Genomic DNA, 23,948 nt, shown 5'->3' with positions numbered 1-23,948 from the left:
TGGCTGTCTGGCATTTTCTAGTTATCAGCTCTGTGAGTCTTTGTGCTTCAAACTGCTGCTGTTTATCTATCACAGGATTCATCGTGATCTATAAAAGCTTTTCAATTACATGTTTGCAATGAAAATACGAGGACTGAGACACTTTTGGCATTTGTAACTTTATTGCAGAAAAAAAAATCCACTATCAACATATTTTACAAACAAAGTTGCACTTTGGTGTTGGGCAAGTTTTTCCTCACCCCTTTCCCCTGCACAGCGATGCATGGGAAACCAGAACAACCAGCCTCTGCCCTTTTGATTGTGTGCAGACACACTTCCCAGATATGCCAGCCTGCACCAGTTCCAGCCAGGATGGAGTTCTATTTTCCACCACTAACTTGCCAACTTTGTGCCGAAAACCAGCAGCACCCTGCCCTCCGGCAGGGGAAACAAGTCTGTAGCTAGGGAGATCACCCTGTGCAGACAATACTTGATACAAAAGCTTTGGAGCTGTGACAATTGCTCTTTAGTTCTCATGCAATCATAGAAGAGAACCAACCCTCTTCCCTATTTTACTGGGCATAAATACACAGATGGAAGGCCAAACTGAAGCCCAACTGCACTGCAGCCATTTGTCAGCCACTCTGGAAGCAGCAGCACAGGGAGGAGGAACTGCTGCCTTACCCAGTTCATCTATTTGACCCAGACCGGTTCTGCTCCATCTTTGGGCTTTCCAGGTAACTTGAGCTCAGCTGATAGGGAATTACCCTTTACCCTGCTATGACAACCACTAACAGCACTGGGGAAAAAAAGGTACTTTTGCAAGTGAGGCCTGGTATCTGTCTTTGTGGGGTTCAGTGATGTTGCTCCTAAAAGGAGAGGAGAAACTGAGGCTTGTAGAGAAACGTGGCAGATAAACTCTAGCCCTTGTATCCTGAGGGAGCAACTGGCTTAGTCAAAAATCAAACACTCTAGAGAAGGCATGTGTTTCCATTTTCCTGCAGTCAAATCTGAGTTAGAAAACAGGAGCAGGTGTAATTACATGAAGATTGTCATGTCACACACACTCCGGTCTTCTTGAGGCAAGGGCACCAAAAGCTCCTCTGATTTATACTCAGAGGCTCTAGTCTATGGGTTTCCTTGAGAGGCCTCAAGAGCCTTGGATGCAGTCTACAGCAGTGATATTTTGAGGCAAAAGTGCAGAATCTAATCAGCATAACACCAAGAAAGGGAAGGGGAGGAAGGCACCTACATCCAGGATCTGTCCTCATGACAAGACACAACTGGCTCAAAAGACTAACATCAGAAAGTAGAGGAGCTCTGACCTTGCATAGCATAGGAGGGAGAGCAAAGCACCAGCTTTGTACAACTTCCAGCAACCAGATGCTAGAAGCAAAATGGGAGGTACCTGAGGAAAGGCTTGTGTTAGCCCAGGCATGGAAATGGACTAAAGCATTTACTGGGCCTGGGAAAGGAGTTTACACATATGCCAAATCAAGTGTAGGAGACATGGTTTCCTAATTGTGGTGAGACCAAATTAGTGTGTCTAATTGGCAATAGACTGAGTCCTATCAAGCTCAGTTAAGCTAACATTATGTTCAATTTCCTCCCAGCAACTTCAAAGCAACATCAAGTAGCAGGGGCACTTCTCCAGTGGCCACAAAACACTTTTCCCTGGTTGAAGAGAAAAGGTATGCATCAGGAAGGAAGCAGAGTAGTCTTTTATCCTCCTGTAGGTGTCTCAGGATGGGTAATGCCAATCCTGGGGCTAAAGCTGAAACAGGAACAAAAACAAAAGTGCAAGAAAACCCCCAAAACAAACAACCTTAAAAATACAGAACAAGAGGGAGCCCAAGAGAACTGATTTCCACATCCTTGGCTTCCTCAGAAAACAGCAGTCTCCTTTGCTGGCACTGTGCTGATACCACCACTGTTAAGAGCCCTAGTCTGAAACACTAGCCCACCTCCTTTGAAGGCAGCAGCCACCAAGACCAACAGAAGAGATCCATGCAGGACACCATGGCAAAGGTTGTCTTGGCTAATTGGTTGCCACACTAAAAGGAGGAGACCCCTCTTCAGGGCATTGTTTTGAGGAGAGCCTGGAGAAAAGGGTCAGACTTGGGCTCTGATTTGCAGCATAGAAACTTCAACACTGAACTATGGAAAACATCTAAAACCAAAAACCATCTGAAAAGGATCTTTCAGTTGTGTGCAAATCACAGCCCCTCATTCCTCAGCAGATCGTCTGGGACCAAGTCCTCAAGGCCTTTTCCTCTGGGCAGTAGACAGCCTGGTTGCCTAGTAGCTGTAGAGGGAGAGAGGGGTGTCCTCCATCATGTCATCCTAGAAGCAGAGAAGAGGGGCTTTAATGAGACGTCTGCACGGTGGCATCATGGTCCCAGCCTGGGAGACTGCTGTGCAGGCAGCACAGCCTTCTCAGCCACACCTCACAGCATGGCATCTGCCCAGCCATCCACCTAAACGCTGTCACTGTGCAGTTCCTGGATCTTTGGGCTGTCAGTCTCTCTCCTGCTGCAGCATTTGGAGAGAAGAGGTGTGTGCAGGAACTGCCTGCCTGCTGCAGGCATGTGGAAAACTCTGGCTGTTGAAAACTCCACTCAGCTTGAAACAGCTCAGCTTGCGTGCTTAGCTGCAGTACTCCTCTGTTCCAGAAAGTTCAGGGAGTTATTTGCAGCTTCCCCAGAGCTAGTCCAGCCTCTGGAACCCTCATATATTTTTATATTCCCAAAGGGTCAAACACAGACAAACAGACAATCTCTCTGGAACAGAGCATAAAATCTGCTTTGTCACAGTTACAAAGCAAATATATCAGAAAACAGGAGAGGGCAGGAAGGTGTCATTTCAGGACAAGCCTGGATGGAGCTCTCCTTCCTCTCTCTAACCTCTCAGCATTCCCCTGCAGAGTGAGGGGAAGGCAGAGAGCTTCTTTAGTGCCCCACCTCGAGACTTGCTGTCTTGACTCAAACCTTGGATGGAAGGAGAGGGACCTAAGGAGGAACAGGAGTGTGTGATCAGCACTGGTGCTGCTGCAAACACCCAAAGGGCTGCTAATGAGGGAGAGCTGCAAAGCAGTCAGTGGCAAGGCAGCCCAGGTGGGGCTGGGCTGGAGGCAGACTCACCATGGGCAGGTCCTGCAGGCGCCGGAACTCGGTGCGGTTGTTGTGCTGGCGGTAGCGCAGGAATCCCACCAGGGCCAGGATGGCCACCATGACAATGAACACAGAGATCACAGTGATCACCAAGGGGTCAGCCCTCGCTTTACCAGCCAAACTGGGGAGCTCTGCAAGGAGACCAAGGGAATGAGGCCAATGGAGAGCCCTCAGGGGCTGGAACAGCAAGACTTTGTCTTTTCTGGTTCTGCTCAGTACAACCAAGAGGCAATTTCAGGTAGCTCCAGCCCTTTGCCATGTTTTGTGAGAACGGGTACAAAACAATTACAGAATCTATTACAGGCTGGAAAAGACCTCTGTGATTATCAATCCAACCTATTACCTAACACCACCTTGTCAACCAGACCATGGCATTGAGTGCCACATCCAGTCTTTCCTTAAACATCTCCAGGGACAGTGACTCCACCACCTCCCTGGGCAGCCCATTAAAAGCAGAGCCTTTACCTGAATTATCATCACCAACATCCAACACAGAAGTCTTCTCATGCCTGGGCTCCAATGACTGTGCCAGTGTGGGCGTGCTGGTGGGGATGGCAGCTGTGCTGGCAGATGTGGAGCTGGTCACGAGGGGTGTCACCGTCACTGTCACAGTACTGGAAGCAGTGGCAAAGGACGTGCTCCGTACAATGGAAATGGGAGCAGAGGAAGTTCTGGGCTCCACAGTGCTCTCCTCTGTGGTACCCACAGGGCTCGTTCCTGCCTTGGTTTCAGACCTTGCTGCTGTGGGCCTCAGGGTCTGCCCATCAAAAAGCCCTGACTGAGAGCTGTTAGTTGTCGCTGCAAAATAGGAACAAGCAGTTATTTCAAAGGATCCAGTGCAAGCACACTGTTTTGTGGGACTGGACAAGATGGAAGCAAGACTGTAAGAAGGACTGCTGGGACTATAGGAATAGCAGCTTATTGTCAACCCTTTGGAAAACAAGCAGAGCCTTTAGCACAGCCACAGCTGAGCCACACTATAACCCACAGTGCTTAGAAAGTCCTCTCAGTTTTCATATGTGCCAATCTGCAATGTCAGCCAACCTCAGCTGGGCCCACAAGGCCTGTCCTTGGGGACAAAGGACAAGCAGACAAGCTTAAACAACTTTACACACAGCTGGGGATCACCCCAGAGCAAGACACTGGGACAGGCCTCTCATCCCTCCTTACAGGGAGCACAAAGGGGGCTGCCCAGGGACTGGGTAGCAGCATCCCCTGAGGCTGTGTCAGTTGTCACAGAACAGCAGCACCATGTGACACAAGCCAGGGAAAACAATGCAGTTGTGTATGAACACCATGTAAATCAGTGATCAGTCAGTATCTGCCTTGCAGTAGGGGTGTGTGACAGCCTGGCAGGCCCCAAGATGGACAAAACTGGGATTGCAGACCCTATAACCAGTCCCCATGCTGCCCAGAGGGATCTGAAGGTAGGGTAGGGTTTCCTGTGGTTGCCCAGGTATGGATGAGCTGTCACTTGTGCTTGCCCATCTCCATGTTATGTGTTAAGGGAGGGTGTGCTTCTCCAGGGAGGCTCCCATTGAGACCCCAGCCCTGATGCCTGAAAGGCCCAGCTAGGCAGTGCTGCTAACACATGCTGTTTCAGATTAGATATATGAAGGATGTCCCTGCACACAATCAATCAGAAAGCAGCCAGCACAATTAACACCAGCATTAATGAGGTTTGCAAAGAGGATGCTGAACTAACATCTTTGCAAATAAATTGCACTGAACTGGCTCTGCTTAGTGTTTCATTCCCTTCTTCTCCCTCTCTCCAGTTAGCAGGAGAGTGCTCAGACATTTCAGGTTGTGCATCCTTGAGGCAGGACTTTGTGCACAGGCAGGAAAAGCAAAACCTCACCCGGCCCAGTGTTCAGAGGAGGCGTGGGGGTTGCACTGCTGGCATCATCCCTTTCTTCAGTTGTGCTGAAAGGCTCTGTGGCTTCATGGCTGGGCTGGTTTTCTTCCAGAGTGCTGGCAGTCAAGGTAGGGGAGGTGATTTCAGTGCTGCTGTTGACTGACAAGCTCATGTTATCATGCTCAGGATGTGTAACTGTGATGTCCGCAGGACTGGCAGTGGTAGAAGCCTGCAGTCTCTCTGCCTTGGAGCCTGCCATGGGGGTGGTGGGGATGAAGGCATCCTCCACCTCTGTAGAATGGGCCCCCATGGCACTGAGTGTTGCAGCAGTCAGGTTTTTCTCCAGGCCTGTCTGAGGAATGGCAGCAGTCACTGGAGGAACATCAGAGGCTTCCCTTGGCCGAAGCGAGGTTAGCGCTGTGCTAGGAAAAGGTGACAGTGACACCAAGGCCTCTGCTGTCTGCTGACCCTCTGCTGTGGAACAGAGAAGTTTGTCAGAGATCCCACAGTGAGAGGACAAACAGGGGGAAAGGACAGAAATGGAACTTCTTTATCCCCTTAATTCCAAATCCAGCACAGGTTCACACCTGGGAACGGGATTCAAACAGCTCCTCTGTCCTCCTGGTTTTTGAGGCAGGGACCTGTTCTAGGGGACTTTTTCTTTACCCTACTGTCTCCCAGTCCTGCGCTGTTGTTCTCTAGGGTCAGCACGACCAATCCCTCTATCCTTGAGCATCTTTTAAACGTTTTTAGAGGATTTGGGTTTGTTAAAAGTATCACCCAAGACCTGATTCTGTAAGAAATTTAAATAAGTCTTTGGGTTATTGAGAAAGAGTCAAAAGTGGTGCTGAAAAAATACAAATGAGGAAAATGTGAAAGAAGACTCTCTAGCTCCCCTGGCCCAATGAAGCAGAGAGAAGTGATATTTAAAAAGACTGTGGATGGCAAAGGTAAAGCACATATTGTGAGTCCCCTTAGCAGTAGTGTGGGATTCTGCTGGAGGGAAAGGTGAAATGGGCAGCAAGACTACTACAGCTAACAGGGCCTGGGGTGTGCCTTCCTGAGCTATTTATGAACACATCACCACCACGAAATACAACAGTTGTCATAGAAATGGGGAGCTACTCAGCCCCCCACTACAGCAAAAAGGAGCAGCTACCCTGAAGGGAACCTGCAGCAAGCAAAGATCCCCCCAGATCCACAGCTGCTAGACAGCGTGACAGCATACAGGAGGAGGAAAACCAAAAGGCTCTTACACTGCCTGTTCATAAACACAGATCCTGTGAGGGTTTGTCAGGGTATAAACAGGAAGAAAACAGAGAAATGTAGCCACATCAGGATGGACTCTCCAATTTAAAAATGTCTCATAGTCAATATTTTGACAATTTCTGTTAAAGTTTCTATCCAAGCCACAAAGGACTGATGAGCTAATTACAGAAAAAAATAAAGGTACTGAAGCAAATCCATCATCATGTCCCTTCTCCCCACAGTGAAGAAGCATCCAAAGCAGACGCTATCAGCAAGAAACATTTATCCACCAGCAAAGCAGCCCATTCTTATACTGTTTTGGGGAAATTTCAGCAATTTTTAAAAGCTCTTCAGAACATAAAGAATTATCAGAGCTCTTCTCCAGCTACAGCACTAAACAGGCCCTAAAAAAAGACACAATACATGGCTCTCTCAAGACCTTTGCAGTACCCTGACCAGCTGGAGAATTCAAAGCCCTGAGCAGCCTGATGGAGCTGTGCTTCCCCAGCCCGGGGCCCCAGTCCCAGGAGGGCTCCTGCAGGGATGCACAGCCCTGCTCAGCACATTCAGAGAACGAGCTCTCACAGGGAACCCAGCTGGGGCAACTTGAACATGAAGACCAAAGGCCTATGTGATGCTCCCTTTGGCCTCTCCTGGATCCAGACGTGCATGGCCAGAAGGTGCCTCCAAATAAAGCGAGCTGCTCTGCCGTGGAGCTCAGGTGTAGGATACACCAATAACACCTGGAAGGAAAAGAGCTGAGCTCTGGGTTTCCTGGAACCAGGCACCAAAAGGCATTGTCACCAAATGTGACAATTTCCAGCCCTAAACACAGCAGTGCTATTGAGCACGGGGTGGGATCCCACCAGCTCCGGCTGCTGGCTGGGCACTGGCGGATGCTTGCTCAGTAAACACCCCACTGCCTGCTCCTGCAGACCTGAGACAGAGCCCTGCTGTCACCGCGGGGTAAACAGGAAAGGTGGTGCTCAGGTGCCTGGCCAGGGGCGAGCCTGGCTATGTGCTGCTCTGAATAGCTGGCCTGTGTCCGGGACAGCCTCTCATGGGGTGGCAAGTCATGACTTGAGTCATGCTGAGGGAAAGATTTGTGGAGAGCTGTCTTGCACAAAGGCCTGAGCACCTCGGCATCCATCATGCCAGTTTCTGACCAGAGAAGTGATAGGCAAGATGGGTGCTAATGTCTTTACCAGCAGCTCCATGGGTGAGGGTCTTAGGAGAAATGGGTCTTAATGTCTCTACCAACCTCAAGCTGCAAAGTTCGTTGCAGAACCCAGTTTGAATTTCTGGTGGATGCGCAGAACCCAGATAGCCTGAACTTAGGAGGAAAATGGGTGATTTTATGCACAGAAGGAAAGTCGGAGGGAAGGCAGATGAGTCTGGGTCCTACACACCAGGACACCTCCCCGCATGCCAGGAACTGGCATCCCTGCCACGAGGTGCTGTGGGACAGGAGGGCTTAAGGGGACAAACAGCTCCCCCAATCCAGTGCACGCACAGCTTCCTGCTGTCTGCAAGAGGGACAGCCAGAGGGACTGGCATTTCCCTAAGCTCTTCTCTCCGAGAAGCCACTTGGCTTCTTCCCACAAAATTATCTAGCGTCCATCACTGTGAAAGAAGATGGTTCCCGGGTGGATGGGCAGCTCTGGCTCTGGTCTAACACAGCATCGTGGTGTGAAAAATCTGGTTTGTAGAGAATTGCAGAAGAGATTTTAAATTAGCAGGTGAGGAACAAGGGACTGTTTTGAGTATGGCAAGTGTTGATGGCACCTTGATTAGCAAGTCATCCAGCCCAGCTCACCCAGCTCAGGAAACAAAGGAGAGCCTAATCCAGACTAACATTCTAAAAATTCAAGACATTAAGAGATGATGGTGGGAAGATAGAAAAGGCAAGAGCCTTAGAATGGCCAAGGAAACAAAAGACTGAGTAAATCCTGATCACCCGGGGACAGGCAGACAAAGGATTCCCATCACCCATCTGTCAGCTCCTAAGGGGTAAGGGCACATCCAAAGCCAGCACAGTCACCAAGCAAAGCACCTGGGGAAATCCCCCAGAGGTGCAACTTGTTCCTTGTGAGCTGTAGGTGTTAAAAGGTACAAGCGCTGAGTTTTATTTCAGTTTCAATTGAAAATAAACCCACTCCTCCAAAGGGCCTTGCTGCAATGCCCCAGCTTTGTTTGCCAGTTTTATCATCCATCCAAAAGGACAACCTACTGCCACGCAAACGCAGCCCGGGGCAGACCCAGCAAACCCCGCCCGGGCTGGGATCCTCAGGGGTCCAGCTCCTGCTCTGCTCTGGAGCTCGGTACCCAACAGGTCGGGAAAGCCCCAGCTCCAGCGCTGTCGTTGCTGCCCCAGTCACTGGTGCTGATGGTTTTAGCTGTTTATCAGTTACCTATAGAGATGCAGGTCAGAGTTCGTTCCTCTGGAGTCTTCCTGGAGAAGCTCTGCTTCCTGCACCACATGCCAGGAAAGCCATGGCTGTACTGCCTAAGGCATCACCACAAGCTTCAGGAGACAGGAGAGAACCATGTCCTTCTTGTTTCAGATGCAAATGGAAAGAGTTAGTGTGAATGCTTCACCTTTTCTGTGATTCTCCAAGACCTGATAGTTGCAGCATCCCAGGACAGCTGGTAAAGGTGCACTCACCCTTGAATCCATAACAGAGCAGCTATGACTGTCTCAGGATCTGTAAGCAAGAGCTCCGACCATAAGAATATGTCTTTCCCTGATAGGGGACCAAGAGTGAGCTTGCTTTATATTTCAGCCTGCTGAAGCAGAGCTTGTCCCCTGGCTACAGCCCCACTCCTGCCCTGTGTCTGTGCTAAGCCCCCAGGCTCAGCCTGTGCCGTGGTGAGAACAAGAGATCGCAGACCACATTAGGGCAGGGCTGGTGGATTTGGAGCAGCAGCTCCCATCAGACTGTGCTGACTGCAGTGACCTCTGTCTGGGAAACAAGAGGGGCAAAGGAAGAGAGTGGTCCCAGGGGAGGAGGGATGCAGCCAACCAAGAAGCAGCCCCTGCCTTGGATAAGGGTGGGAAACACTCCCAGCTCTTTCAGGGAAGGGAGGGCTCTGAACATCAGCCCACAGCTTTGACCCCTCTCTGGCATTGTCTAACAACACTGAAGTGATTTCCACGTATCAACCCAAGCTCCCTCCAGCCCCAGAACAGACATGGTAAATTATGCTAAAACAGAGAGGAGTGAAGGAAGCCAGCTCTGCAGGAAACGGGGCCATTCCTGCCTTGTGCTCCCTGCCCAAGATTCAGGGCTGGGGCCAGGCAAGGGGCTGAGGGAGGTTTGCACAGGCAGGACAGAGTCACTGCTGTGCCAGGGTAGTCACACAGGGTGATCTCCATGCTCTGCCACAGCAGCCACCCCACCATCTATTTGCTTCTCAGATAAAACAATAACATAGAGCAGGGCCTCAGCTGGACAAACCCTCAACAAGCTTCTGCCACAACCCTCGTGCCTCTCTCAGCAGCATCCTCTGCACCCACCTTCCTGTCTGGCAGAAACAGCAGCCTGAGCTCCCCAAAGGCCAACACCAACCCAGCTCCAATCATAGACTTGAACACTTTTTAAAATCCCTTTTAGGATGAGATGAAGGTGAGGAAGCCCATGGCAGGCTGGCTCCTGGGGACTGAGGGAGAGAGCAGGGCAGCAGGGTGCAGCCACCACTGGGAAAAATGTGCAGAGTCCCTAGGTGAGAGCTAAGCACAAAGATGAGAAAGATTCCCCCAGGATTTCAGAGAAAGTGCCCATGGGAGCAGGACTCCCTGGTGTTGATGTATCATCCTGCACAGGCTGTCACTGTCTGAGGATAGCACCTCACTTAAATCAGCTTCCTACAGAATGCATGTCAAACCACTGCTCTGATTCATTGAAAAGGCACCCAAACTCTTCTACAATGCTATTTTGGTGCACTAAATGAATTCAATTTCCATTTAAGTGTAACAGCTCCACTCACAAACAACCCGGTAAAATGGAAAAATACAATGTTTAAAAAGTCAAAGTATAAACTATAACCTGTATGTATCAAAGCAGTCATATCTTATTGCTTAGCAAACTACTTCATTAAGTGTAGAAATTATCTTTTGTTGCCAGTTATTACATTTTATGATTACCAACCAACAGTAATTAGACAATCTCTTCAAGGAAAAAAAGCTTGAGTATAAATGCAAATAAAACCATATAGTGGGATTTAAAACCAAGGCTCTTAATTTCATTTAAAAGCAGAACTGGAATAGCTCCTGATTAGATACTAGCTGAGCCTGATCTCTTTTCCTGGAATAATAATAATAAAAAAAACAAACAAGCAGCAGAAGAGATTTCTGGAGCCCTTCAGGGAGGTGCCAGATGCACCCAGGGATGCTCTACAGCAAACACCCTCACGGTGGTGAAGCAAGCTCAGAGACAGGATCGAGTACAAGGGGCAGCTGCTTTGTAAGCTCAGCTCCATTGGGTACCTTGCAGGACTTCGATGGAGGCAGGGTGCCAGAGGCTGCATTTGCCACAGGCTCCAGTGCTCTCCCTGCCAGGGCTGATGCCCAGACTGTCCCCATCCCCATCCTGGCTGAGGGAGGCTGGACAGACTCCCTCTGCTCGAGGACTCCAGGCATGAGGCGCAGACACACATCCAGCCTTGCAGCTTGCTTGGGGACCACATGTAGCTCTTCATGGCAGAGTTTAATTCATTGCACCCCTCGTGGCCTCTGCGAGCTGCTCTGCAGGCACCAAAACTGGGGGGGCTGAAAAGGGGGTGCTGAGCACCCAGTTCAGCCCTGGAGAGCTGCCAGGCCAGGCATGCTGCAAAGCAAGGGCTGAGGTAAGGGACAGGAATAGAAACCAGCTCTCCTGACTGGAAGGCAGGTGGCCACGAGCAGAGCACGAGACGGGGGCAGATTAGATATGGGGTGCTGAGCGAGTGTGGGGCACTGGGGAGGGACAGCCCAGCAGCCAACCTGCCCAGGCAGGCAGGAAGATGACTCCTCAGGGCATCTGTGGATACCAGGCCACAGGCTTGAACCACGGGGAGACAAAAAGGGGAGGCAGTGCTACCACCTCAACAGATGGCACTGCATTGGGAACCAGGACAACCAGCCAACGTGGCATGGTAGAGCAAAAGCTATGGAACAGGGGTGAGCAGCCCTGGAAACAGCACTATAAATGCCAAGCACAGGTACTTCAGTACTAGGAAAACCCATAAAAAAGCAGAGGAACAGCACAGCCCAGAGCACACAGTACTGGGGCAGCACCAGCCTGATCACTACCTGCAGGAACAGCACAGCACCCCAGGGTGTCACACTGCCTGGTCCCTGGTCCTGCCACATGAGACCCTCCTCACCCAGCCAGGGGAGAGAAATGCAAAAAACTTCTTTCCTGCAGGTTTGCAGGAAGCTCTATCACTGATCCCCCATTTAGAGGTAAGGGGGCTTATCCCAAATTTCTATGGCAGGGAAAAGGGAGAGCAGGCTGCCTTGCTCAGCTACCACTGTCAGAGCAGCCAGTTATTTTCCACGGGCCACATACAGCTATGGAGCACCTTGCTTGGCAGGAAGGTGCCTGGGAGACTCCCATGCTGTCTGGTTTTGTTCCTCAGTAGGGGCCTGAGCAGTGGTGAAGGCTCCTTCACCCAGAAGCTGCTGGGCACACCCATGGCATGCACGGCCTGGGAAGCCTGCCCTTCTCTGGGGTTGTGTAACCCCAGTAATACAGCAACAGCAGGGAGCTCTGGCATCAGGCAGCCTGGCCCTGCTTACCTCAGGAGTCACAGCTGCAGTAGAAGAAGCATTCACATCATTAGGAGAAATTAATAAGCCAGTTGCCTTAATAGCAGCCCCGTGTCAGCAGGGAGCCTACTCTCCATTGCAGTGTAGCAAGAACTGGGGGAAGCCTGGACATCAGGAAGCTTGCCCTGCCCTGAGCAGCCCCCAGGTCCTTCCAGCAGTGTAACTGTTGGTTCCATGGGCTCTGAGCTTGGGGGACGCATCCTGCCCAGCTCTGAGCAGCCCTACAGGGCTCAGGATGTGACCCCAGACTCAGTGGCACTGAGCCCTATGAAAGCTGCTCCAGAGACCATTGTGGAGATGATCACAGACCGAGGGAAAACCCTGTGGCAAGAACAATGTCTGCCCACCCAGAGGATCTAGGTGGAAAGGAAGGAGGGACAGGCACTTCTGTATTATAGATTGTCCCAGCTCCCCTTTGTCTGGAGGGATGGGGCCAAGGGAGCTGAAGGAGGTGAGTGCTTTGCCCCTGCCCAGCAGGTCAAGCCTTCTTGGAAGGGCAGCAAGGAGACAAGGCCCACCCTGCCCCTGGGGCCGAGGGAAAATCATGTGTAGAAATGGCATCAAAGACTGATGGCATGACATGAAAGGTTGGGCTGGGAGTGCAGGGTCACACTGCTGGAGGAAACACCCAGAGGAGGGGACCAAGCTGTGGCTCAGTTCTGGGTGCAGCAGAACTGGAGCTGTCCTGTAAGGGTGGGGCCAAGTCCATCCACTTGTCCTTGCCTTGGGCAAACAAAGGGAAAAAAAATCACGGAAAATCGTCAGTGGGACCTTGAAACAGACACTCTGCCTGCCTGTGGGCATGGCCCCGGTGGTGCCCACAGATGGGGCTTTATGTGCTCGTGCTGCTCCCAGCCCTGCTCTGCTCTCACTGCTCGCAAGGCAGCTCGGCACGGGAGGGAGAGGCAGAAAAATGCCCAGACCAAAATTACTCAGGGTTTTATTTGTAAGGCTGATGTTGCTGGAGGAAGTGGATTTCCGCAGGCAGTGAAGAAAGGCTGCATTGAGAGGCCGGGGTGGGCAGAGCACAGGAGAGCAGCAGCCTGAGCTCCTCTGTGGCCCTGCTGCAAACCCAGACTGGGAGTGGGAGCAGGCACTGCCAGACAGCAGGAGCAAAGGGAATCTGTGCTGGGAGCAGGGCAGAGAGCACTCATGGAGCTAGAACAAGCCCAGCTGTGGACAAATTTGTCTGGGACTGCTGACTTCGGGGCTAATCTCTGGGTGAACCGTTCCTTCCCCCACCACTGTCCTGCTGATATTTTCTGGTGTCTCATTATGGGTTGTGCTTGCTAAGGGGCATTTTATTAACGGTGGCATCTCTTCCATCTATTTTCTATTTTCACAATAGAAATCAATCATCTGGTCTTTCAGCCACAGTTGGGATTGGGTAGTGAATTCAAAAGCTATGAGGGCAAGGGCCAGGTCAGCTGCATAGGTACCATTTCCTGAGACTGTGAAGAATCTTGGATTGGGACACTAAGCAACAAAGATCTCAGGAAAAACTTAGTGCAATCTTAATTTCTGGTACATTCTGTCAGTTTGAGTCTTGGACTTTGCAGCAAGAAGGTTCGTAGGAGCCAGCTGGGGCAAGGGGCTCCCTGAGGTTTCCCAGTGTGCCCAGAGTGTGAGACACGGGGCCAGAACATAGCCCCCGGCAGCTCAGAGCTCCTCCTCCTTTCAGCGGTGGAAATCCTGAATCCTTCCTTTGCCAGTGGCTGGTCACCTCCCCACAGCCCATCACAGCACAGCCACTCTCTGTGGGGAGTGCAGCTTCACCCACATAAAGGGAGCTGGTTTGGGACCGCTCCCAGCGTTTAGCCTCAAACCCAGCCGCATCCGGCACCCAAAACCTCATCCTGAGTGCTACTCTCGCTGCCGAAGCTCAGCCCCACAGGCATCTATTTTAGGGTTTCCCCAGACCTAATAAGTTATAAGAAACTGAGTTTCTGTGTGTCACCCCCTGGTCTCTATTGCTGCAGTAACGCTGCTGGGATCTGAACAGGGTCTGGCCAAGGGTTTTTCTCAACCACAAAGAAGAAGAAACACGTTTTGCTTCCTGTGCCCCTAAATTGCACAGTGCCTTTGTCACTACCAGGGTCACGAGGAAGGTGACAGCCCCCCGACTTGGGGCACACTCCAGCCACGCGGCAAAGCGCGGTGGTGTCGGTGGACGGGGCTGTCAGCGCCACGCTGCAGACTGCGCCTGCCCACGTGGGGACGTGTTGATCCCAGAGCAGAGCCGAAATACTCCCCGGGAGCCTGCCTGGGGCCGGGGTCTGGCTCCTGCTCCGTCGCGAACAGCTCCATCCGTCCAGCCCCTCTCCCCGCAGGCACAGGGCCCTGGTCCCGTCGTGCTGGGGGAGGCGGCAGAGTTCGGACTTTGTCCGGGCTTCCCTCGGGGGGAAGCTCAGCAGCGGCTCGGAGGCACCGCGAGCTGCCGGGCGGGAGGCAGGAGGCTCGCAGGGCTGGATGCCGGAGGGGAGCGCCTCCAGGACCGTCGGCCCCCTCCCCGCACATCCCCTCGGGATCCCGCCGGGCGGGAGCTGAGCCCGGGTGGCTCCGCCGGCGGGAACAGCGCTGCCGGCAGTGCCTTGTATGGGCAAGGCCGGGACCGGCGGCCGCGCTGCTGCCCGGAGCGCGGGGCTCAGCCGGGACCCCCCGAGCATCCTTGGGCCGCCTCACCTGCGCGTCCGCCGGGGCGACGGCGCCCGGCTCCGAGGGCATTTCGCCCGGGTTCGGGGAGCAGGCCCGGGGCGCTGCTCCCCGGAGGAGAAGCCCTGCGTGGGGGCTCTCCAGACCCTTCTCCCGCAGCCCCACCAGCGGGCGGAGGAGCCCGAGTCCCGGCGCTGCCCCGACGGCTGTCCCGGCGCTGCGCTCCCCGCCGCGGCGAGACCGGCGGGATCCCCTCGGCCAGCCCCCCGCCCCGGCACCCCTCGGCGGCCGCCCCGGTACCTGGCAGGGCGCAGAGCAGGCAGCAGGCGGCGGCGAGGCGGAGCAGGGCGCGCCGCGTCCCCTCCATGCTGGGCCGATCCGCGCTGGCTCCGCCGGCGGCACCGGGGCGGCGCCGGGCGGCCGGCGGCCGGGGCGGGGCGGGGCGGGCGGCACGTGGTCCAGCCCCGGCCCCGGAGGAGCGGGGAGGGGGCAGCGGACGGCCCCGTACTCCACATGCCCGTGTCGGACAGCGCGCTCTCCGTCCGGTCCCGATTCGGTCCCCGGCACCCTCGGTCCGGTCCGCACCGCCCCCACCATCACCAGTTGTTCCCCGGCACTCCTGGTTCGGACAGGACACCCTTTGTTCTGGGAATCCTTATCCCAGGTTTGCACCACCTCATCAGTCCATAGACAGTTGTTCAAGTGACCCTAGACGAGGATCTCACCACCTCCTAATCTGCTCTTGGCAGCCCAAGTTGAGCCTGACGCCCCCACTTCTGCCCCATGCGGGATGGGAGCAGCAGATGAGCCCAACGTGGGGCATCATCTTGGGGCCTCCGGGTAGTCTCAGGCTGTGTCTGTGGGCACAGCCGGGTGCAGAGGTGCTCCAAGCACCCCTGGATAACTTCCCTCCCTGGTCAGGGCTCAGCCGGGTGCTCCATGTGCCACGGCTGGTTTCTCAGGGCATCCTGCAGCCCCTGGGACATCCCCTGGTGTCACATCCCTTCCCGCCTCTGGGAGCCTGGCCAGCCTCATCCAGGCACCGTGCAGGCTGAGCCATCCTTCAGGAGGTCTGACTGCTTTCTTCTGGCTAGTATTTCTGAAGAAAAGGGCCCCATATCATGGCGTGGTCCCTGCTGATCCTCTCTCAGGCTGCTTTGTCAAAGGTGGGACTACAGGTCCCCCTCTCCATCAGATCCCTGTGCCGGCAGGGGACAGAAGAGGAAAGTAGAAACGGGTATTAACCCAAGAGATTTTGTCTCCCTTTTTCAATATGGAGCTGCTTGGTAGCTCCTGCTCTCAGTTCTGAGGTAGAAGAGTGTTGATCTGATACAGAACTGATCATGCCTTTTACCAGCTTTATAAGAAAAAGTAAAATTCAATCTTAGCCCCTCATGGGAAATGTGTTTTTAGCTGCTCGCTACTTACTGCCAGGAAAACTAGCTGTACCATTTTCTGGCAGAGGTAATTGTGCTTGTACAAATGTCCCAGTTCTAAGGGGAATTCTTTTAAGCATATTTACAGCTATGGAGTTGGTTATAGGAGTCTTCTATTACCCACAGAGGTTGCAGGGCTACCCAAGAGACCTGAGCTTCCTTTGCTCCAGACAGGCTTGGTCTCTCAGAGCTGCACTGTGCATCACCAGGAGCCACCTCTCACCAGCGAGGGACCAGGGCATGTCCCTGAGCAGGGCAGGAGCTCCAGGGGACAATGGCACTGCTGGCTGTGCCCGCAGCTCATGAGCGTGTCCAATGCCTGTGTGCTTGACTCACTTCTCTGCTCTGGCCTCTCCCTGGAGACACCAGAACCATAATATCCACCTCAGCTGGCTTACAGAGGGTGGCTCACAGTCGTCAAGGTTACCGGTCCCTGTGCTTTAATTAAGCACACAGACACTGCACGGGGTATTTTCAACAGCTGGGGGACAAGGAGGAAGGGGCGCTGGCAGTCCTCAGAGGGGCTGGTGAGCAGCACCATAAATCTGGGCAGATGAGACCCCCTGCAGGTCACTGCTGTTATTTAGCTGATCTCCATACTCGTCAGGATTATTATTAACACACTAATGAGGTACCTTTGGCTCCCCATAGCAAGGAAGGAGCAATTGGGAGCAAGAAAAGGGACAGCATCTGTATGATAATGTCTTTGAGATGATACTGCCGATGTCCCACCCTGGAGAAAGGAGCAAAAAGAAGGGGAACTTTAACATCCCACTGGTAGACAGACACTTTCTCATGGAATAAGCAAAACCATTCCTATTAGACAGCAGGCAGCAGTCCTCCATGTCTGTGTAGGCTCTTGGCTTGTTCTTGAGTAAGACCTGTAAACACCCTTGCAAGCCCTAGCAGCATCTAGATCAGACAGGTCTGGGTAGCACTGAGAGTTGAGGACTTAGAATAATTTTGAAAGAAAGTTTTGTGCTCAAAACCCACAGCATCAACTTCTGCCACTGTCACACCTCCCTCTTGCAGTGGCTCTGTTCAGCTCCCATCCTTTTTTGCCTGGCTGCCAGACAAGTCATGGAGCAGATCAAAGATGATAATGTTGGTTATAGTAATTTAATAGGAAGAAGCAGATCATAGAAAAATAAGTGAATAGAAAATAGTGGCAGCAAAAGAGCTGAGGGGAAGTAAGGGCACAGGCAGGAGGGATGGAGGTGCTGGCCCTGGGAAGGACAAGTAAACTCAGTCCTTGGGCTGTGCCCCCCAAACCCAGGGTATGACATAGGCTGAGTGTCCCCTGAGTGAGCAGAGCTTTGGCCTCGCTGCCACCATCACCTGCAGCCCCACGAAATCTGGAGAGTGATCACCAGCCCAGGGGGGAGTGATTGCAGCAGTGGAGTCCTGAGCAGAGGGATGGCTCTGGGCACGTGGGTGGTTCACCTGGGCTCTGGGCTCATGTAAATCATTCCATGTCTTGTGCTTTGGCCTCTCTCCCCTCTGTCCTTTGCAGGGGCACTGGGAGCATGAGTGGTGCACATCTCAGCCTGGCCTTGCAGATCTCAGCAGGTCCCAGCCTGCCCCTGTCTCCTTGAGGGGATGGGGCATGATTAGGATGGTCTGGGGTAGACAGGCCCAGGTATCATCCCTAAACAGCTGCTTTCATCCTCCAGAAGCTTTTCAGTGCAGAATGAGGAGAGGGCCTGCTCTCAAAGGAAGACAACTTGGCACTTGTAGGGATTTTCAATTCTCAAGGAAGCTGGAAGTCAACTGACTGGAGCAGAAGAGCTAATCATTGAGTGAGTCATTCCCCCTCCCAAAGCTGAAACATTAAACCATTTTTTTTATGAAAGGCAAATTAAATCCCACAAGTCAGAGCCAAGAAGACAGAATTTATCAAAGAGCAGAAGATGCCACTCTGGGACTTGCAGGCAGACAGAGGGAGCATTTGCTCAGCAGCCCAGGATATTACATCTCCTGTGTCTCTCCTCCAATGTGAGGAGCACTGCCATTCATCTATTTTTAATAACAATGACGCAGGCAGTGAACCTGACTTCAAGGCTGGAATATCATCTTCTTCCCTCTGCATATCTGTCCTGACTCATCTTCTGTTCTAAGAGCTCTCCACAGCTTGGTAACCCAGCAAAGGAAGAAAGGAAGAACAGAACTGAAAAAAAAAACCAACCAAAAACAAACAAAACAAACAACAAAAAAAAAAAAAACCAAAAAAAACCCAAAAAACGTGGATAAGAGAGCAAAGCATAAGAGTTAGGGAATCATTCTGGGCAAGGAACAATTAACACTGTGACTTCACTGGCTCAGGGAGCCAGGGAAAATGAAGGGTCTGGGAAACCTAAATGTATCTGGGGGCAGGCTGATCAGGGAGTGGGATCTCTCAGAGAGCTGAGCAGGGATCCAATAGCATCTGGGTACTTGTGGTACTTAAAGGTGCCCAAGTCTGGGGTGGCTGGTGGGGGGGACAAGCTGAAGTGCCCTGTGGTGGCAGAGGTCTCCAATTTCAGTGCCACGAAAGGGAAAAATCTCTTCACTGTTGTATCTGCAGAGATAAGGAGTGAGTGCAAGTGTGAGGAGCATAACCAGAGGAGGAGAGGCTGCTGTGCAGCCTGGGGACACAAAAAGCTGTGCTTTCATCCCAGAGATAACCTGCCTTAGCTGGGGAGTGAGGACAGCACACCAGGCAATAAGAAACAGTTTTGTGCCTCAACATGAGGCAGGAGAGGTGGGACTGATGGCCATTGGGCTGTTGGCCTTGATCTTCACAGGACTGTGTGGCCTCTTTCAGCATCCACCATGGTCCAAGATAGTGCAAATCTGTATTTCTGCACTTTGGTGGGTGAATACAAAGCTAATACAGCTTCATCAGATGTTCAAGGTTTTCCCCTACAAAATTGGTACTCAGACATCTCAAAAGTTCAGATGCTGCTGAGAGAAGCCATGTCCCAGGCCTGCCCTGAGTATTGAGGTCTCACCCTTTGCTCCTCAGATGCCAAGGGCTGGGGCATGGTGTGATGGGCTGTGCCCAGGGCTGAAGCAAGGCACAGTGACACAGGGTCAGTCCTGGCTCCTTGTCCCAGTGTTTGCACAGCCTCATGGCTGGGAGCACCTCAGAGCAGCTAGGAGCCAGCTGGTGAGCTCAGTGCCACTCCACAACCAGGGCAGCACCAGGAGCTTGGTGACAGCCATGCCACAGCAGCGTGCCAGGGCAGGCAGGCTCTGCCTTGCAGCCAAGGCAGCAGATGGCCATGATGAGCAGGCAGGGGAGCACAGGGCTGCAGCACCAGTGCCAGTACAGGAGCTGTCAGCTTGGGCATATCCATCTGCCCAAGAACAATCCCTTTCCAGCTCCCCAGGCAGGGTGTCTGGTGCTGTGCCAGCCTCCTGGAAGAGGAGCATGGAAGACGCTCTGACATTCCCATGGTTGCCATGCAGAGACCTGGTTGTCTCGTTCAGAGACCTGTGGTGGTAGGGTTTGGGCTGACATGGAGCAGGCTTTGAGCACAAGGGCACACTGGCCACCTCCTCTGCACCTCCTCCAGTGGTGAGACAGAATCATTAACCCCGCTGGGCAGCAGGCAGGTTCATCCTTGTGCAGAGGACAGAGTGCAGGCTGCCCCCACGGAGCCCTCCTTGCTGCCAGGAGCACGGGCATGACAAGGCAAGGGGCAGGGGGTCAGAGCACAGCCCCAGCTGTGCCTTCCCCTGCTCAGAGTAGCTGGAAATGCCCTCTCACCCACAAGCAAACTTGTCCCTGTTCTGCAAAGGCCACCTGCAAGGCTGGCTGAGGGAGGCACATGTGGGAGAATGCTCCTCCCAGGGAACCCATTAAGATGGTTTTCAAAATCTAGGGGTTTGGTGAGTGACTGAAAACCTAAAGGCATCATTTTTTCATGGCTGTTCTGTTAAATGTCCACCTAGGACAGGAGCTAGAAAAGGACCTATGTTGACATTAATCAAGAGAAAATTCCTGGAATTCCCATGGGGACCCTCTCTTCCAGCTCCTGTGACAGGACTTCAGATCTCCACGGGAGTAAATCAGAGCAGAATTTGACCAGTCCTACCCAAAGATGGTTTTTCTTGAAAGGTTTCATTACAAAAAGTATTTAATCTGTTAAATCACTAAAGTGCCCAATCTCATCACAATACTGTGACGTCAAACCACTGTCTTGGTCCCTTGGGAGGGAAGAGGGACAGTCCCTGTCGTATGACACTTGTTTAATTTTAGAGCCCACAGAACCTCTGCTGGGGAAGACACCTGCTCTGCTGCAGTGGGGGCAAATTTACATGGATTCATTGCATCAGCTTTCTTCTTGGGAAGGAGAAATCTCCCAAACTTCTCTCCTCCGGGGCATTTGCAGATCCCGGAGGAAGGGAATTCCCCCTTCTGCCTGCTCTCAGCCACCTTCTCCTGTCTGTTTTTACGTCCAGCCGTGAATGAACCCTGCGCTGCTCCTTTTCCAAACCAGTCACATTTAAAAAGCCAAAGTGATCCTTGTGGAGGAGAGAGGTGCGAACCGCAAAGGCGCAGAGCTGCTGTTTGGAGCGGCATGGAGCAGCCTGGGGGCATCCGGAGGAGAGGGGAATGAATCCCCTGAGCACAGGCATTTACAGGCTGGGGGCCCTTCTGGGAGGGGAGGAGATCCCCAGGACCGAGAGCGCTGAGACATCTGCGAGGCTCTGCCTTTGATGAGTCTTTTTGATGAGTTTTCTAATGCGGTGTTCATTTTCCTCTCTCCGGGAAACAGAGGGATGCTCCAGAAGTCTCTCGTCCTCTGCAGGTTTCCAGGCTGCAGATTTGCCCCGCTGCTCCTGCCAGCTGCGAGGGGGACGGGGACTGAGCGAGACAAAGTCCTGCTGCGATGCCCGGTGTTTTCTGCTTTAAAAACAGGACTTGGCGTCGAGATGAAGCCATAGGAGGGCTCCTAAGATGGTTTATTTCCCTCTCAAACCAGGGCTCAGTAGCGTCACGAGTCACAGGACCTCTCGCAATGTTATTTGAAACAATGTGAGCGTTTCCAACTGAGGTTCAGCTTCACTGGATCTCTCTGGTGTGTTTTAATGATGTTACTTTGCACCAGACTGCAGGATAAGTGCTTATTCCTGGCTATTAGCAGTAAGACATCCGCAGCCCAAAAGCAGGAATTACACGTATCTTGCTTGAGAAACAAAAAGGAGGTAAATTGTTTGATGGGAAACAGGGGAACGATAGTTCATTTGCGTAGTTCTGGGATCAGTTCCTAAAAGGAGCGGTAATCAAAACCTACCAGCAGATGTCATCTGAAAGCCAACTAATAGCTCCCCGAACAGCAGGGATGAGGATATCGGGGAGAGAGATACTGTTGTTTTTTGTTTTGGTTTTTTTTTGTTTTTTTTTTTTTTTTTTAACGGGGTACAAAGTCGCAGGGATCACTGGACCCTGACATGAAGGACCCCAGAGCTGACTTTACAAAATCTTGCTGAGATAAATCCTAGCAACATATAAAGCATTGAAATTTAACTTTAAAAAATTCCAAAGAAAAAATCTTGCTAAAACCCTCTATTCTGAGACTCAATTCTGCTTGAAAATAGAGAAAAGAGACTGATGGATCTGGGTAGTTCCATCTGCTTTGTTACTCTCTAAAATATGATGGATATAATAGTAATAATAATATTTTGTAATGGCTTAATTACCAAAGCTTTGCTGCACCCTGTGTTTGAGCTGTCATTAGAATAGGTGTTTGCAGGTGGTTGATATTTAACATTTGTGAGCGTGGGAAAATTTCCTGTGAAGGAAATCCTGGAGGAAATTAAGAAAACAAGACATTTTTTGCCCACACACAAAGTACTTTCAATCTGTTACCTGTGCAAAGATAATAATAGCTTTTGTAGTTAAACATATGGAGAAAGTTTCACTGTAGACTCTTGATTGAAATTCTGAGGCTAAATTTAATCAAGACATTGCAGAATAGAGAGATTTTAATCCAACTGTGTGGAAAAGTCTCAGTATTTAGAGCTGGTGCTAATGTGTCCAACATCAAATTCCCTCAAGCACAGTTTAGATCATGCTGAAAAGACTAGATGTAAAATGAATTATGAACTATAATGAGAAAACTTATTAATAATATGGTACAGCAAAGCTGAGTGACACATTCTTGCCTAAGACCCTTTCTAGTTACAACTCCTCTGGTTTTTAACTGTTTGGGATTTGGTTATTCTATCATAACTGTATAGTAAATGAACTTTGTTTGTTGAAGAGTTTCAGTAAAAATAGCTCAGCCTCTGCCAAAGATGAGGTCAGGGAAAAAATCACCCTCTCACCAATGTAAACCAAAACCAAATCCCCCTCACAAATGTTTAATGAGATGTTTTAGTCCTGCCGTGCTTTGGAATGGATACTTGGAATCTGGCAGAGCGTCGCAGCAGGAGGAAAGTTGTCTTTTTCCATACCTGTTACAGGCTGCCTACATGCGGATAAGTGCTAATTTGAAAAATAGCAGTTTGTATGTGAAAAATCCCAAGTTTATTTCTTCCTGGCAGCCGAACACCCAGAATATCTGAGCTGGATTATGCAGGTTCCAGGCGGGGACCGGGGGTGCCGAACCGTGTGACCGACACCAGGAGCGGGGGAAGGCAGATGGGAAGAACCGGAGGAGTAAAGGCTGAACCTGCACGTCCTGGAGAGAGGAGGAGACCAGAGGAAAGGATGGGGAAACCCAGCAGGGGACGAGCAGTAAGGGGCAATAATAGCAGGGCTGCCATCATGGAGCCCAGCCGCGGCCACCGCGGGCCGCCTGCGAAGGGCTCAAGGATGGGTATGGGACGGCGACCGGGGACCGGGACGAGAACCAGGGCCAGACTCGGGACGCCCGACTGCCCACTCCACTGACAGCTTCAGCCGCCGCCCCTAAAAACAGCTGCTGATTGGCTGTCCCGCCCGCCCATCACTGCCCGCTCTGCTCTCCTACTGGCTAATTCTCTTATTTATAACCCGCCCTCAAGAGCTGACCAATGAGAGCGAGGCGCCCATAGCAACGCCCCCTCTTCTTCCTCCCGCTGCCTCCCGCGCGTCCCTCGGGAGTTGTTTTCTCTCCTATGATTGGTTGAACAGCGTGTCGCTCAAGCGCCTACGACCAATTGGAAAGGGGCATTCACGCGGACTACCTGCGAATCCCTCCGCCCGGCTTCCTTTTTCCATTGGTCGACAGGCACTGTCCATCCCACTTTGCCTGGCGCCGATTGGCTGGTGCGGAGGGGCGGTTCCCGGCCGGTTCCCGCCCCGGCGCTGTGGGCGGTGGCGCTCGCGAGGAGGAGGAGGAGGAGGAGGCGGAGCCGGCGGTCGCGGCCCCGGGTCCCGCAGCCGGGCTCCCGCCTCACATGGGGCCCCCGCGCCGGCCGCAGCGGCGGGGCGGACCCGCGCCGGGGTGCTGAGGGGCCGCGGCTGCGGGATGCGGCCATGAAAGTCCGCGCCGCCCGCGGGCCCTGCAGGCGCCGCCGCTCAGGTAACGGCCGGCGCGGGGGCGGTGCGGGGCAGGTCCGGGCGGGTCGGCGGCGGGGAGCGGGGCCGCTCCCGGGAAGGGGCTCCCTGCCGGCACAGGGGTCTCACTGCCCTGAGGTGAGCGGGGCGTTCCGGGGAGCAGGTGCGCGGAGCAGGTGAGGGGCGGCGGGAAAGCCGCGCTCTGCTCCGGGGGCAAGGGTCTGGCAGCGCCCGGCGCGGATCTTTGCCCGGCCGGGATTGCCCTGGAAATGCTGGCTTTGCCAAGGGGTGCGAGGGCTTGGCTCGGGTTTTACTGTTTAAGTGCAAC

At 52.6% G+C, this 23,948-nt stretch overlaps 2 protein-coding genes across 2 annotated transcripts in view; one reads left to right on the top strand and one right to left on the bottom strand.

The window, feature by feature from the left end:
* Positions 1-144: 144 nt before the first annotated feature.
* On the bottom strand, positions 145-15,080 carry LOC118689854 (serine-rich adhesin for platelets-like). Its single transcript, XM_036388341.1, has 5 exons — positions 15,014-15,080; positions 5,008-5,478; positions 3,615-3,947; positions 3,120-3,280; positions 145-2,322 (listed from the first exon to the last, which is right to left on the bottom strand). The coding sequence occupies exons 1-5, from the start codon at positions 15,078-15,080 to the stop codon at positions 2,278-2,280; spliced, it is 1,077 nt and encodes a 358-aa protein (XP_036244234.1). The 3' UTR covers positions 145-2,277.
* Positions 15,081-23,532: 8,452 nt separating this feature from the next.
* TESK2 (testis associated actin remodelling kinase 2) overlaps positions 23,533-23,948 on the top strand; it is a 76,242-nt gene continuing 75,826 nt past the window's right edge. Inside the window, exon 1 of the mRNA XM_036387752.2 lies at positions 23,533-23,645. The gene's annotated coding sequence lies outside the window, so the exon portion shown is untranslated. The remainder of the gene's footprint in view (positions 23,646-23,948) is intronic.

Source organism: Molothrus ater, chromosome 9 (genome assembly GCF_012460135.2).
Source record: "Molothrus ater isolate BHLD 08-10-18 breed brown headed cowbird chromosome 9, BPBGC_Mater_1.1, whole genome shotgun sequence".
Lineage (NCBI taxonomy): Eukaryota > Metazoa > Chordata > Aves > Passeriformes > Icteridae > Molothrus > Molothrus ater.
This window is presented reverse-complemented; position numbering and strand designations above follow the sequence as displayed.